This window comes from Sceloporus undulatus, chromosome 9 (assembly GCF_019175285.1).
Source record: "Sceloporus undulatus isolate JIND9_A2432 ecotype Alabama chromosome 9, SceUnd_v1.1, whole genome shotgun sequence".
In the NCBI taxonomy this organism is placed as follows: domain Eukaryota; kingdom Metazoa; phylum Chordata; class Lepidosauria; order Squamata; family Phrynosomatidae; genus Sceloporus; species Sceloporus undulatus.
Window position 1 is genome coordinate 5,843,205 of NC_056530.1, and position 16,166 is coordinate 5,859,370.

Below are 16,166 nucleotides of genomic sequence, written 5' to 3' on the forward strand. Positions count from 1 at the left end.
GTTCCAAATGGAAATTGGTGTCCTGATCCTGTGAATACTCATAAATTGGTCAGTTGAAGAACTGGAACTACCAGCTACATGAGAAGCAAGTAAAATATGATGAAATGTTACTTTTACCCTGATCGTTGTATTTCCACTGACAGACCAGAAATATTAGAAGTGACTCAAAATGAACAAGAATACATTGCAGAAGTTTATGAACAAAGCTGTGTCAGACTGTGATAAGAAGACATGAAAGATGTAAATGTAGCTACATTTAATGAAGACTATTTTCATCACATTATGATGTTATGATTTTTTTCCATAGGGAGCTGCATTTTCCCCTTAACAGTAAAATTATATGGACAAATAGTCTCCAATGTTTCCCTATGGGCAAGTGCTGTATTACCTTATGTATCCTTATGGGCAAGTAACCTCCAATGTTTCCTTATGGACAAGTATTACCCTATGTATCCTTATGTGCAAGTATCCGCCAATGTTTCTCTATGGCCATGTATTATCCTATGTATCCCTATGGGCAAGTAGTTTCCTATGTAGCCTTATGGGCAAGTCTCCTCCAATGTTTCCCTATGGGCAAACATTCCCCAATGATTCTCTATGGGCAGAATCCTCCAGTGTTTCCCTATGGGCAAATATTCCCCAATGATTCCCTATGGGCAGAATCCTCCAATGTTTCCCTATGGGCAAATATTCCCCAATGTTTCCCTATGGGCAAGCAAGAACTGCCATTTGTTTGAGTTGGTCCTGATGCAGCAGAGCTCTGGGCAGTTTTTCCAGGCAGCCAGGGGGCTTGGCATCTTCCAGCCAATCGGGAAGCTAGTGGGATGGGTCTCTTTGGGGGCTCTGCTGCCTGGGTGGCTCTGAATGCTTGCTGAAGCCTCTCTTTCTCCTTCTTCTCCTTCTTCCAGGATGCGCTCCGGAGTCTTCTTGCTTCTCCATCTGCTGCTGCCTTACCTGCATTCCTCGCCGGCCATCGACCAGAAAGGTAAGGAGAAGCAAGGACCAAGCAAACTGAGCAAGACTAGGTGCAGATCCTTGAGCAGGGATGGATCTCCAAAACGATCAGGCAAGATCAGGGTCACCAGAGGTCCTCCTTCTCTAGGAGATGTCTTCCATTTCAGCCTTCTGTCCAGAAGGAATTCCAGAAGGTCCTCCATTTTGAACAGGGCTAAGGAACATGCATGAACATTCCTATGAATGTTTGGAGCTTTTCCTCTGGCTGTGCCCTCCATTTCACGGCCAGTGTCCTACATTTTATGGTGCCTTGTCCTCCTTTGCTGTGAGGACATCTGGTCACCCTGGAAAGGATGGGCTGCTAAGTGGCATTGGGGTCTCCATCAGGGAGGATTTCTGGTTCACAAACTCCTGAACCACTGTGCTTGTGTGCCTCCCAGTCATTTCCTAAGGCAACCCTATCCTGGGCTTTGCTTGGCAAAATTTCTCCTCTGAGGCTGAGAGAGTGTGACTTGGCTAAGGTCACTCAAGTGGGTTTCTGTGGCCAAGCTGGGATGATTTGAACCCTGGTCTCCAGAGGCGTAGTCCAATACTCAGACCTCTACGCAATGTTGGCTCTCTTTTTGAACAACTGCCACTACTAAAAAGTCCCTTTCCATCAACTGGAATTGATTCCAGGAGCTGATTTTTCTGCAATAGAAACTGGGGTTTGGTTGAGCCTGGTGTGATGCTGCTTTGAAACCCACTGGGTGACCATGTCATGCTCTCTCAGCCTCAGGGGACGGTAATGGCAAACTCCCTCAGAGGAAACCTGCCCAGAAAACTCTGATGGGGTCTGCATAAGTTGGAAAACGCTTGAAGCACACAACAAGAAGAAAGTGCTTTGAGTGAGAGCCAGTGTGGTGTAGTAGCTTGAGCATTGGACTATGACCCTGGAGACCAGGGTTCGAAAGCCCGCTCAGCTATGAGAAACCTCTGGATGACCTTGGGCAAGTCACACTCTCGGTCTCAGAGGATGGCAGCGGCAAACCCCCTCTTTAGAAACATGCCAAGAAAACGTCCAACTCACCATAAGTTGGAAATGACTTAAAGGCACATAGCAAGTGTTTCTAATGTTGGACTTTGATTCTGGAGAACAGATTTCAAATCCAGGCTTGACCATAGAAGCCCACTGGGGGACCTTTGGCATGTCACACACTCTCACCCCCAGAAAATACCATGATAGGGTTGCCTTAGGGGCATCCTGAGTCGAAAACAACTTGAAGCCAAGCAACAACAAAAATCAGTACCTAAGTGTGGTGTAGTGATCTGAGCATTGGACTACAACTCTGGGAGACCAGGGTTCAAATCCCTATTCGGCCATGGAAACCCACTGGGTGACCTTGGACAAGTCACATTCTCTCAGCCTCCAAGGGGGGGCAAGGGCAAACTCTCTCTGAATAAATCTTGCCAAAGTAACCCCGTCACCCTAGAGTCACCAGAAGACAAACAACTTGAAGGGTCACCATTAAATGAATTCAGACATGCCGTTTTTGAATTTATAAAGGCTACATCCCATTTTAAGAGCAGTGTCACACTATGGCTTGAGTGCTGGACTAGGACTCAGTAGAACCAGAGTTTGAATACCCTCATAGCCACTAAGTGATTTTATTTATTTTTATTTTATTTCATTGTAATGCCTCCTTTCTGCCAAAAAGGCACTCAAGGTGACTCACAAGATAAAACTTGGGTGAGTTGCACTTTCTCAGACCTCCTCTGAATAAATTTTACAAAGAAACCCATAGGATAGTGTGGCCATGAGTTGAAGCTGAGTTCAAGGGATGTGACAATGTCTCATTTTAGTCTGATCAAGCCTAGAGGTACTGACATCAATGGGACTTATGTAAGTGGCAAATCATCTCATTCTTTTAAGTGGGTTTATTCTGGCTGTAACATTGGATTTAGCCTTAAGCATGCATCTATTCACATGGGCTACCCTTTTGCCTGTGTTCCCGTTGGTGGATCTTGGAAATCTGGTAGAAAAGAAATCCCAGACAAAGAAAGTAGGTCCTGCAAACCAGAGGTTTCCCCATTTTTATTTTGGAGCGCACACTATTAAAGGAAGTATCTAGTATCTCACTGCATCCCACTTTTGTTGAGCCCTGAAGCTACTTGAAGGGAAAACACTCTTCAGGCATGTATTATAATGGAACCCTATTTTAGATGGATTTTAAAAGAAGTCTGCCATCCTGAGTAGATTTAAGTGAAAGTTAGCTTCCTCCAGATCATTAGGACTTATTTCAGAAGACATACTGTACAGGATGCCCTCTTAAAACCAATGGAAATCAAGTCCTGACCACATCTGTAGATAATTATAGAGGTTTTAATTGTCTGCTCAGCCATTAAGTTCACTGGAGTGACAATAAAATAGCCAGCATCTCTCATCCTAAATCCATAATGGAGTTGTGAGAATAAATTAGGATGGGGAAAGATCTGAGGCCTAAATTAAATTGCTAGTCTCTACAAGAATAGATCCTTTGAAGATATAGGATTTAAACAAGTGCAGATTTACCATTCAGCAATGGATTCAGTGGGTCTGCTTTTGCTGGAACTAACAATTAGTTTTAAGCCACTGTGTAATGCTTTAAATTCCTTGGCAGAAAGGTATCCTTGTAATAAATAAAACACCTCCATGCCCTCCTTTGTTGTTGTGTGCCTTCAAGTTGTTTCTGACTTATGGCAACCCTAAGGTGACCTTATCGTGAGGTTTGCTTGGCAAGAGTTGTTCAGAGGAGGTTTGTTATTGCCTTCCTCTGAGGCAGAGAGAGTGTGACTTGCCCAAGGTCACCCAGTGGATTTCGTGTCCAAGCTGGGAATCAAACCCAGAGTGGTAGTCCAACACCTCCTACTGACCCTACTGTCTGGTTAAAGCACTGACCCCTCTTTTGTTTTCCAAGATCACTTTTTAAAGATCAGTTAGGATGCATTAACATTCTTTGCACAGAGATAAGGAAAGGGGAGTGGAAGAGATGCTCCATCTCATTTATTAAAAGGCCATGCTTCTGGAGTAGCCAGATGGAAAGGAGGTGAGCTATGCACTTACCTTTTTAAGGGCTGAGTAGATGAGGGGATGTCCACAAGTGGAACTCCTATGACAAACTCCACCTGAAGCTCTTCCACACAATTGTTTTTTTTTATTTCATGTAAAAAAAAACAATTACAAAAGAAACATACACATAGCAAACAACGTACATAACATATATGACATAGAGACATTTAAAAACTTACATAAACGATCACAACAGTCCCAGCAATACTCTTTTCACCTTTCACTCAGACTAGAAAAAAACATAGACTTCCATTACTTCAGGTATCTTAATAACAACCGAACTCTTTACTAATGTTATATCGTGATTATTATTTTCTCTTTCCGAATTCTTATTTTATCCAGCGTTTCCTTAGAAAGTTTTGCTTACTTTTTAGAGAAAAATTAAAACAGTTAAAAAAAATTCTGACTATGCAGGTATTGCCCATCAACTGATATATATATATATATATATATATCTCCCCAAGATTTATCATACGCATAAAATCCACTGCATCCAACTTGAGATGTCCAAATAATATATAGTACTAATATGTCTACTGAAAAAGAACTGCACCTATTAAGTCAAATTTTACCATTCCTTAAAAAGACTGGGTGAGACCCCGGGGAGAGGACAAGACATGGAATCTCTGATCCATGCTCCACTTCCCAAACATTTTTATGTGTAACATTTATATGTTCATGGAGTTAATTATTGAATTTAATTAATTAAACCTGTCCTAATTTCAACAATGTTATTGCCTTATAAAATGTGAAAATATTAACATAGATGAATGTGTAAATGAAAATACAAACACTAAATAAACAAAATATTTTTATTCATTTACTATGTCGAGTGGGGGGCACTTCCACATGTTAGACGTAAAGGGGGCTTCCAAGGGTAAAAGGTTTGAGTGCCACTGATGTAAAAGAAGACAAAAGGCAAAATGTAATAACATTTTGCTTTTCCACCATAGCTATTAGGGGCTTTCCCCACCCTTGAAATTTGCCCGTACCTTGTCCATTGAAACAAAAAAAAACCTATTTTGTCAGTGTTTAGTAAATAGTTGCACAGCTCTGTTGCCTGACGTGTCTTTTTGAAAATTTCAGTTATGTACACAGTAGTACATATGCACATTTTTTTCTTTTGTGGAATATATCACAAGTCCAGAAATGTACAGATTTGCAACTTCAAATTGCATCTATGTTGGGTCCAGGAGCTATAATTCAAGTAAAGGAGGGAGGGGATAGTGGGATTTATTTTATTGTATTGCATGGATTTTATTGATTTTATTGATGTAAACCACCTTGATCTTATTGGAGAGGCAGGGTAGAAATAAATATTATTATTATTATTATTATTATTATTATTATTATTATTATTATTATTAATAATCTGATTTAAAAAAACAAAACACTCTGACAGGCTGAATTCTCACATGTGCCTCCTTAGAAACCAGTGTGCACCAGGCTTTACTTTTGCAGTCAACAAATGCTGGTTTTTAATCTGCTTCTGTTGCTCTGCCTTTAAGAACAAGACAATAAAACAACCAGTAGATGGTAATATTTCTCCCCATGGCCAATAAAGCCACATTTAAAGAACCAAGTGTAAAGATAACAACAGAGTCGTTTGCCCTACATGCAACGAGTAGAGATGAACTGTTTGTAACAGTTGAAGGAGATGGATAATGGACTGAATGGGGGCATGTGCAGAACTTCAAATGCTACTTTTAAAAAATAATTCATTCAGTTTACTCATTGCTTTAGATATTTAAAGATGATGGGAGTTGCAGTGAAAGAACATCTGTAAGACCACAGTTTCCCCACCTCTGCTTTAATGAATGCTATCCTCTGTACCTTCTTTTTAAGAAGTGGCTAAGAGTCTCAAAATATGAAAGAGGGTTGGGTCCTTTCTGGTCTACCTGTAGTCTGATTCAGTGTTGTATTCAAGTCTTTTACTCCAAATCTCAAACCAAGTCTCAAGTTGAATCTCAAATCCAGGAGCCAGATTGGGAGAACAGCAAGCACATTAAACAATGGGCTTTAGACAGGGGTTGAGGCTTGTTTGGCCACCTGCCCCTATTTGCACATCAGACGACCCTTCCAAAGCTTTTGAAAAGCTTTAGAAGGATCCTTCTGCTGCAAGCCCATAATCTAATGCATTTGCTATTCCCTTCACACTCCACGCTCTGAGGGCGAGTCTTGCCTGATGCTCAAAGTAAATGATGCAAGCAAGTTACGAATCACATCAGTGCATCATTTATTGCTGAATTGAGACTCAGAAGTGACTTGAGTCCAACTTGAGTCCGAGTCAAGTGACTCAACTCTACATTACTGGTCTGAGTACTGCACACTGGGTGGCTATATATCCTTTTCATCCCCATTTCATCCTCATTTTCTCTGGACCTTCACATCTTTAGTAATTACTTCTCTGAGATTGTGTTGTATACCACTGCACATTGATAGTCCATGTTCAGTTCTTCATCCACTGGGCAAACACACATAATATGGATCTTTCAGCTTTTGCTGTGGAGCTGTGATGATTATGGAATGATAATCTCTCCTTCTGGATGGCAGCACTAAGAGGATCTGTAGAATTTAGGGATAACAGCTGGATAAATTTTCTAGGTTTCTCAAAACTTATAGATTCACTGACAGAAGTGTACAGATCAGTTAATGATACTAAATTTTGGTCAGCTCTAGTTAGCTGAGGAACACATCCGACACGATAGGTGAGAATCCTATCAAGAGAAATTTGCTTTATTCTTTCCCTGATGGCTGTCTGCTGCCTGGGCTGTCCACTTAAGCATTGTCCAAAACAGAGGGTGCTGAACTGCTTACAGTTTGCAAGTGTTGATTTAATATGAAGAGATGAAAATTAAGAAATACCCCAAACTCCTTCATTGATTCAGATTGGAATTATTTCATTTGATTGTTTTCGTAGTTGCTGTGGTTAGTTTGTACAACCTGCCTGAGCTGGCACAGTTTATGTGAAAAGTGTATGCAGTGCTTTCAAGGGGCCCAGGATGACTTCCATGCCATAGTGGTACTTCTTCAAGGAAATTTAGAAGTAATGACCATAATTGAAATTGTAATGCATTACATCCCACACTTGTGAAGAAGACTGGGACAAAGTGTCTGGATTACTTTCCATCCTGAAGATCTGTCTTCCAGGAGCACCAGCTCTTAGACCCAAACTTCATGCACCCTCTTGCCTTCTTTTCCCTTTGGGAAATGGAATAATGAATTTGTTGTTTTTAACCACCCTTTGGTCAGTTTTGACCCATGGCGATCCTGTAGGTGAGGCATCTCCATGACTCCCTGTCCTGCACTGTTCTGCTTAGGTCTGTAAATTCATACCCAAACCTTGTTAATAGAATCCATCCAATCTAGCCTTCCTCTCTTTCTACTTCCCCCCACCTTTCCTAGCATTATTGTTTTTTTCCAGTGAGCCGTGCCTTCTCATGATGTGGCCAAAATACAACAGCCTCAATTTAGTCATCTTGGCTTCCAGGGAGATTTCTGGCTTGATCTGTTCTAGAACCCATCTGTTTGTCTTTTTGTCTGTCCATGAGTAAACTGAAGCAAATCCATCACTCAGGCCTGTTACAGACTGCCAAAATAAAGCTGCTTCGGGTCTCTTTGGAGATATGCTATTTAAATGATGCATGGGTCCTAAGAATCCGGAAGCTGCACCAAAGCTGCACTCCAGTGCTTAGGAATGGAGTGTGGCTTTGGTGTGACCTCGAGACTCTTAGGACCCATGCATCATTTAAATAGCATACCTCCAAAGAGACCCGAAGCAGCTTTATTTTGGCAGTCTGTAATAGGCCATAGTCTTCTTTTCATCCAGCTGAACATGCCCAGCTCCATCAACCTTTCCTCATATGTTTTGTTCTTTGAACACACTCCAACTTGTCTATATCCTTCTTAAAACAAGGAGCCCAGAACTGAACACAATATTCCAGATGGGATTATTCCTTCCCTTGACTTGGAAACTATGATTCTATTAACACAAGTTTAGCCAGGATACCATTTGCCAGTGATTTAGACTTGAGTCGACTGACTTGGATACAAGTCACTTCAATGATTCAACTTGGATTCAACTCTGTAATAAATTATGCACTGACTCGACTATAAATTACTTTTTGGAACTACATGGAGTATCTGTGTGTCTCTGGGAGTTATGGTAAAAGTTTTAATATATTTTCAAGTTTTCCATTTAGCCAGGGTAGAGGTAAGCTGCACGTGGGACTTCACAATAACTTCTGCAAACTGAAGCAAATCAATTACAGATTTACCCATCAATAGATTGATCTGAAAAAGTAAGAAACACAGTGCCTACGGGAAAAATTATCCCCATTTTTTAAGGTAACAAGCATAATCTTACACCAAGAGGAAGTGCATTTTTCCCACAGCATCTGTTCTGTTTTGTCTTTCTCACATCCTGTTGAAAAAACATATTGGCTGGAATCTGGTGACCAGCCTGGCAGTGTGTTTTCCTGCAGAATGAGTCCAGAAAACAATGTAATTACTTACTGAACATTCAAAATCTGAGATGTGGACAATTTCATTAAAGGAGTCTAGGCTGTGTTGTTGGTGGTGTCAGCAGCAGTAACAGTATTTTGGGCATTAAGAAGTCTTTGGAATTGCTGTTTCATTTACTAACTTGCAAATCTATCACAGCTTCTTTTCAACTCCCTATAATTTATGTTGCTGTTACCGCTGCCTCCTCTTCCTTTCCCCCCATTCCTTTTTGGAAAGAAGTGTTGTTAACTAAGGATGCATGAGCCTATCTTAGTAGAATAGAGAGTGGATAGATTTATATCCAACTGAGGACCATGATATACTGATGGACCACATTACACTCAGCCCTTCCTAACCTTGGATTATTTTTTATCTACAGATTTAAGCATCCACAGCTTGAATTAAAAAAAAACATATAAATTCCAAAAAGCAAACCTTGGTTTTGCCATTTTATATAAAGGACACCATTTTACTTTGCCATTGTATTTAATGGGATCTGAGCATCCATGGATTTTGGCATCTGTGGGGGACCCTGGAACCAAACCACAGTGGATACCAAGGGCCCACTGTATTAGTAAGGAGAATGGTGAGCTTTTTCATTTTGAAAAATTTGAGCAAGGAGGAACACGATAAAAATGATATATGGTGTGAAGAAAATGAACAAGAAATTGATCAACCTCATTCCCCAGCATACTAGAATTCAGTGGGGTCATCCAATAAACCTGGAGACTCAAGACAAAAAGTCCTTCACACAGCACACAGTGAAACTACAGAATTCACTGCCACAAGATATAATGATTCCTTGGACAACGTTAAGGAGGCATTAAACAAATTCATGAAGGATGAGGCAGTATCAATATTAACTACTTGTGGTGATGGCTATATGCTCTCTTCAGGACCAATGAATACTGGTTGCTGGTGAACATAAATGGAAAGACGATGTTGTGATTATGTCTTGCTTGTGGGGTTCCTAGAAGCATCTATCTGGCAATAGTGGGGACCAAATGCTTGAGCAGATGGCCTTTCAGTCTGATCCAGCACAGCTCTGCTTATCTTTTTATGCAGGCCAGACAAGATGCACGTAGCACTGTTGTCATGTACTGGCTAAGCTTCAGCAGGTCCAGAAAACTAAAGTTGTTCACAGCATAACGATGTAATCAGGACTGAAGCAAGCATTTGTCAGTTAGCCAGTTTATTAAAAGCACAGCTTGCCCCTCATTTGTCTTCAAAGCAATACATTCTTCTTCCTAGGACTACACCTCCTTTCCTCTTTGTAGCAAGCGTTCCCACCAAACAGGGTTGCTAATTTCCAGGGGAATTTAATTAATTTCTTTCCGAGGATTTTGACTGAACATTACGGTAAATATTGGGGAATTCCAGGTATTTTGGATTTTGGTAAAACATTCCAGGGAATATCTTTGAAGCTTGTTGGCAACACTGTTCACAGCACATATGTCCTCCCCTCACATATGCTCATTAGCCAGCTCCAAAGCATTATCCATCATCACCAATTGTACTGTACATCCCATCATCCAGTATTATAAAGCATATTCAGAACATATGGCTAGCAAGCATGACAAGATGGATGAGAATATATTATCAGACTGCGTATCTCTAAAAAACAAAACCCTAGAAGTGATTGGGTGGAAAAGAGAACAATAGTGCTTGAGAAATGAATATTACATTTACCCTTCATTCTTATCCTGATGTATGTGTCCATCCCCTGAAGCTGCTATTATTCTGGTTCTGGTTGTGTTGGTGCATTTGTGGGGTTGGACAAATTACAGGTATGACAAAACAAGTACCTATCTGTTTTATTTCTCCAGCAGTGGGAACAGCAGCTTCAACTTCAAGGAGGCAATTTCAGCCAGGGAAATAGCATGATAAGCACCATTTTCTCCAGTGTTTTTATTTTGTTCAAAGCTGGGGGATTACCAAATGCTATCCTTCACTGTTCTCGCTTTCTGTCACCCAGAAAACTGACAAGTTTTTTCTTTATTTCTATTTTGCAATGTGATTTTGAATAATAACAATGGCGGTGGCAGCAACAACAACAATATATGGTTAATGGTAATGGTAGTAATTTTAATAATAAAAAATAAACAGAGAAGCAAAGTAATCCAAGGCAGAATTCCATTATGGTCTGTCTTCTGTCCTTTCCAGTGACACTGGCACAATGTTTCCCTAATTGTTCTACGTGCAAAATTAGGCTACATTTGTCAGCTTAAGCCATAAAATGGTGAAATATGAAAAGTTAAAGAGAGATTCGGTAGGATTTCCAGTAGCTATTGTTGGGAGAGGCTTTGTTGTCCTGTGTAGCGTATTAACACACCTCTGTTGAGGGGATGCATGTGTCATTGTTTTTAATTTGCATTATTTTGGGAAGGCACAGGTTGCTATATGTTTTAGAAGAGATGCAGCTATTACAACATTATTATTAACAACAAATTACTAGTTTTATTTAAGGAAGGATCTGGCAAAACCATATCTGAGTATTCTTTGCCTAAGAAAATTATATGAAATTTATGGAGTGCCACAAGTCGACAGGTGACTTGAGAGCACATACACACACCAAGAGACAACTTTTTATACAGTCTAGGGACTATGTGTGCCCACATGTATGCACGTGTGTGTATACTCTATGTGTAAGGTGCTTGTGTTTCTCTTTTATCTTCACAACATATTCCCCTTTATCTTCATAACAACTCTGTGTTGTTTAGGTTTGTGCAGGTTTGGTTGAAAGGACCTAGAGATTACCAATGATTTTTAAGGCTGATAAGCCATTTGAATTTGTGTCTCCTGAACTCAGTTCTAGTCCGCCAGCACTGTATGCTCCATACCAGAATAACTAGTCTCTCCTGCTGTTTATCCTCATTATCTGCTCTGCTTTTCCTCTGAGTGCTCAAAATTCCATGTTGTGCAGATAAGAAGGAAGCCGATAAACCAGCCACTTGTAGATTTGCAGAAAATCTTTGGGCACTATGTTGGCCAAGTAGATTATGCTTCCCCAAACGCTTGATTAAACTCTAACCCCAGGACATAATCTTATTCATCTGTATCTTCAATCAGTATTATTTATTTATTTATTTATTTATTTATAGTATTTATACCCCGCCCTTCAGCCCTAAAGGCTATCAGAGCAGCGGTATAGGCTGGTCATAATCTAAAACCAATTCCCATAAATAGCCTACTCCCATCTGAAGAAAATTACACTGACCTGCCTTTTGCTAAACATGAAAATGATGGACTGATCAAATAGCTCCAGGAATTGAGAGCAGGCTAAAGGTTCTTTCTTGTCAAAGACAGTCTACGTAATTTAATTCCTAACCACGTTAATAATGAGAGTCCCATCAAACACAGAGAGAGAAAGAGAGGGAGAGATATGCACACATCAGAGAGAGCATGGAAATCTTATTGTTTGGGAGTACCTTTATGGAAATCCCCAACCATCATTAGAAAACTAATAACAAATTAAGCCCCTCACCCCAGTTCTGATCTCACCATAGTGAAGGTTTGCACATAGGCATCTTGCCTGCTCAGTCTCTTTTCAAGTGTTGTGTTGATGGGCAACTTCATGAGCAACCCTGATCTCCAATCCCAGGTATTTATATCCATAAAGCATATTAAATAAAAAATGTTTCAGCATCAGACTTCCACTGTGATGTCAGTTGGAACAGGAGTGATAAACAACATCCAGCAGCAGTTGTAGAATTTCCAAGATTTGAGCATGGAATTTCAAGGACAATGCTGGAGGCAAGAGTGATGTTGTCTTTTATTTTAAGTCCCTAAGGTGTTTAGTTATTGGGTCTGAAGATCCAAGGATATGTGCGCATGCTAGAAACTCCAGATCTGCCCTCAGTGGTACATGTCTTGGTTACATCCTGTTTGGACTGCTGTAACACACACTATTTGGGGCTGCCTTTGAAGAATGTTGAGAAACTGCAACTGGTCCAAAGGGCTGCAGCCAGGCTGTTAAGTAGGGTAGGTAACAGAGACCACACAGCTCCACTGTCTGCCAGTTTGTTTCTGGACACAATTCAAAAGGGCTGGTTATGACCTATGGAACCCTATATGGCTCAGGTCCTGGCTATTTGGCAGACTGTATCTCCCTCTATGAGCCGGCCTGGGCCCTGACATCCTCTGGAGAGGCCCTTCTGTCCATCCCACCGCCATCACAAGCACGGTTGATGAGGACACGAGAGAGGGCCTTTTTAGTGGCAGCCTCTGGACTGTGGAACTCCCTGCCTAGGGAGACCAGAATGGCCCCTTCCTTGTCCTTCCGCTGGCAGGTTAAAACCTTAGAATTTGAAAAAGAATTGTGTAGAACCACAACTCCAAGTATCTCCCAGCCAGCAGTTATACTAGTTGGGCATTCGAGGAACAATCATACCCAAAAGTAAGAGTTATGTGCTATGATTTCCTGTGAAACGGTTTTTTAAAAAAAATAATGCTAAAGGTAGTTCCATCTTCTATCTCCTTGCCTTCCAGGAAATGGCTGTGGCTACTCTGTGCTGACACCTTACAGTGGAACACTTACTTCCAAGAACTATCCTGGCACATACCCAAATTTCACATTCTGTGAATGGAGGATTCATGGGGCTGCCAGAAGTCAGTTCAGTTTGACCTTTGGTGACATGGATATTGAAGCTTCAGAACAATGCAAATCTGGCTTCTTACTGCTTTCGTCTCCATCCAGTGGTTCCAGCTTTGGTAAGGGTATCCTGACTTAGTAGGTGGACGGATTACAGACTTACACCATATTTTCCATGCAGTAATGGAAGTTGATGTGTATTACTATGTTGTGTAAAACTGATACATAAGAGTTTATCACACGAAGAAGATTGGGAGTTTTTCCTGTGAATATCCTGGAAAAAATTGCACAAGTACGTGTAACGATTTCACATGATGTTGCACAAAACCCGCCATTAAAGCGGTCACAAAGAAGCATTAATGCACATCTTTTTAATTTCAGGATTTCAGCGACAGTGCATTTCCAATATCACTTTATTTGCGCAATTGCATGTGATAATCATTCACGCATTTATTCGCCATTTCCACTTCATTTGCAAGATGCTTCAAATGCACTTTAATCTCTCTTTAATGTCGAAATCAGCCCCAGTGCGATAAACTCCATACCTGTATTCCTCTCATGTAAATATCTTTTAGCAAAGTTGGCCTACAGCCCATGTTCTAAAGATTTAATGCTAATAAAATCTTCAAAACTCTTTTTAAAAAAGAAAGAATCTTGGAAATACTGGCTGAAACAATGTTCTTTGTAAAGAAAAATACATCTCTGAATTTGAACACAAGTTCATGTCAGATACCATAACAGACACCCCCCCCCCCCCCCAAAGAAGAGCTTTCTGGGTCAAGTGGAATTCTTTGGGAACCAAGCAAATGATTTGTGTGTTTTTTCCTTGAATTACAGTGGACATGGGTCAGGAAGATCTGAGGAGTTATGGCAGGAGCATCTTGAGGCAAAAATAAACACAGAGGAGATTGTCTAATGTTAATGAATTATAACACACTTCTTCAATCTAAAGAATGTTTTTGCCGTGAACAAACTGTTGGCTTCACAGAATTTAATCAGCTGCTCTCCCGCTTATTTTCTTGACCTTAGGGCAAATTCTCCAGCAATCTTTGATTCTGCAGTTTCCTACTTTTGCTTTCCAATCACTTACGATTATCAATATATCCTGCTTATATCAATATATCCTGTGATCAATTTCTCTCTGGACTCCAGGGCACAATCTTTCAATTTCTCCTGTCTCTGTAGTGGGGCATGTTCTTGGATCATTGTTATATTGTCTTTACCTTAAAATAATAATAATAATAATAATAATAATAATAATAATAATAATAATACAACTTAAAATCCACCCTAGCTAATGTTCCTAATGGGTACTGGGTATAATGTCTAGAATCTGGATTTAATCTGGTCAGTATGGGAGCACTATAATATGAGTCTCAGATAATGCCCCCACCCCCCCCAACTCTTGACATCTCCACTGTACTCACCATTTTGCAGGGAAGAAAAGACACTAAGGGCCCAAACAGACAAGCCAAAATAAAGCTGCTTTGGGTCTCTTTGGAAGTATGCTGTTTAAATGACACATGCATTTTAAGAGTCCAGAAGCTGCACCAAAGCTGTGCTCCAGTCCTTAGGACTGGAGCGTGGCTTTGGTGCAGCTTCCGGCCTCTTAGGATGCATGAACAGCATACCTCCAAAGTGACCTGAAGCAGCTTTATTTTGGCCTGTCTGTTCGGGCCCTAAATAAGGAAAATTATCACTCACGTTTAAGGTTGAATAAAAGGGGAGGGGGAAGCGGGAAAGGAATGTACAGCCTCTTTAAAATTGATTTCTATTTTAGACATGAGCTTTTGTGGATGTCAATCCACTTCCGCAGTCATTGTATCCATGGGGAAGAGAGGGAGGAGATCAGCTTGTCTTGAGGCAGTTTGGGAGTGTTTGTGAGCCTAGTCCTTCTTCCCTTCCCTATCACTTCAGTGAAGGGGGAACCCCATTGTACCCCCTTTTGTTTTGCACAGTCTCACCCCACTCCTTTTGCCCTCCAGTGACTCTTGGTTGGCTCCAGTTCCTGCAGAGGCGCTTTCAAGATTCTCTGGAACATGGATCTTGGCCAACGTCCAAACAGTTTCATCCCTCCACCCCATTTCCTTCCTTCCTTCTTTCCTTTTTTTTTTTTTTCAATTCTTTCCCTTTATTCTGCTGACACATAGCACTGGTCCATCCAGTCTCTTTTCAAATTATGGAAATCATGAAAATAGTTCCTGGCAGGGATAACTGGATGAATTGATGTGGGCATAGCTGTGCTCCTTGTATTTCCTGGAGCGCCAAGAAAACCTCATGAGAGGGTCACCTTATGGTTGCCGTAAGATGGAAATTACTTGAAGGCACACAACACATATTAAAATAAAGTTTTGTATTTTAACTGCATAAACTGCATAATTTGTTTAATTTTGTACAGTTTTATATTTTATGATTTTTAGACTGTACACTATTGGCAGGTTATATGTTGCTTTGATGATGCCTGTAAAGTGCCATGAAAATTTATGGTGTTATATAAATAAGCACTAATATAATAATAACAATAACAACAACGCATGCACACACACACAAAGTTAAGGAAAAGGCAGATTTTTATCCTGTTCTTATTTAGTATATTAGATTGATACACATATATGCACCCCCCCTCCTCCCCAAATACAGTGATGCACAAAGCCAGTAATGACTCCTGTTTATAAAGTGAACTTGAATCTACTCTCAACACATCGACACACTCCTCCAACTTTCCTACACCTGCTCCCTTCAATTTATCAGATGCAAAGCTGTGACTTCCAACTTGGCACCCACCATCTCTAAATCTGATCTTTATACTACATTTCCTGGAATGTACAAAGTTGGAACACAATTACAGTTCAGTGTTTGATTTTTCACCACTGACAGAATGCTATGTTCTGATGGAGATTGTCATGGTGAGCAGAATATCTTGGCCAGTATTTTACTCCTGAAAAACTCCCGAACATGCTGTCCTTATAACCATGGGTTTTATTCCTTCCCCCTCATGGTATTAAAAGATGCTTATAAGGCACTCTGATA

At 40.5% G+C, this 16,166-nt stretch overlaps 1 protein-coding gene across 2 annotated transcripts in view; it reads left to right on the plus strand.

Moving 5' to 3' along the window:
- Positions 1-221: 221 nt before the first annotated feature.
- Positions 222-16,166, plus strand: part of LOC121915246 (discoidin, CUB and LCCL domain-containing protein 1-like) — a 71,418-nt gene continuing 55,473 nt past the window's right edge. The window contains exons 1-3 of one of the 2 annotated variants that reach the window (XM_042439273.1): positions 222-240; positions 909-985; positions 13,034-13,255. In XM_042439273.1, coding sequence (XP_042295207.1) covers positions 239-240; positions 909-985; positions 13,034-13,255 — 301 coding nt within the window. In that variant the 5' untranslated portion in view covers positions 222-238. Of the gene's footprint in view, positions 241-824; positions 986-13,033; positions 13,256-16,166 lie in introns of those variants that run through there. The other variant, XM_042439272.1, reaches the window with a different exon arrangement.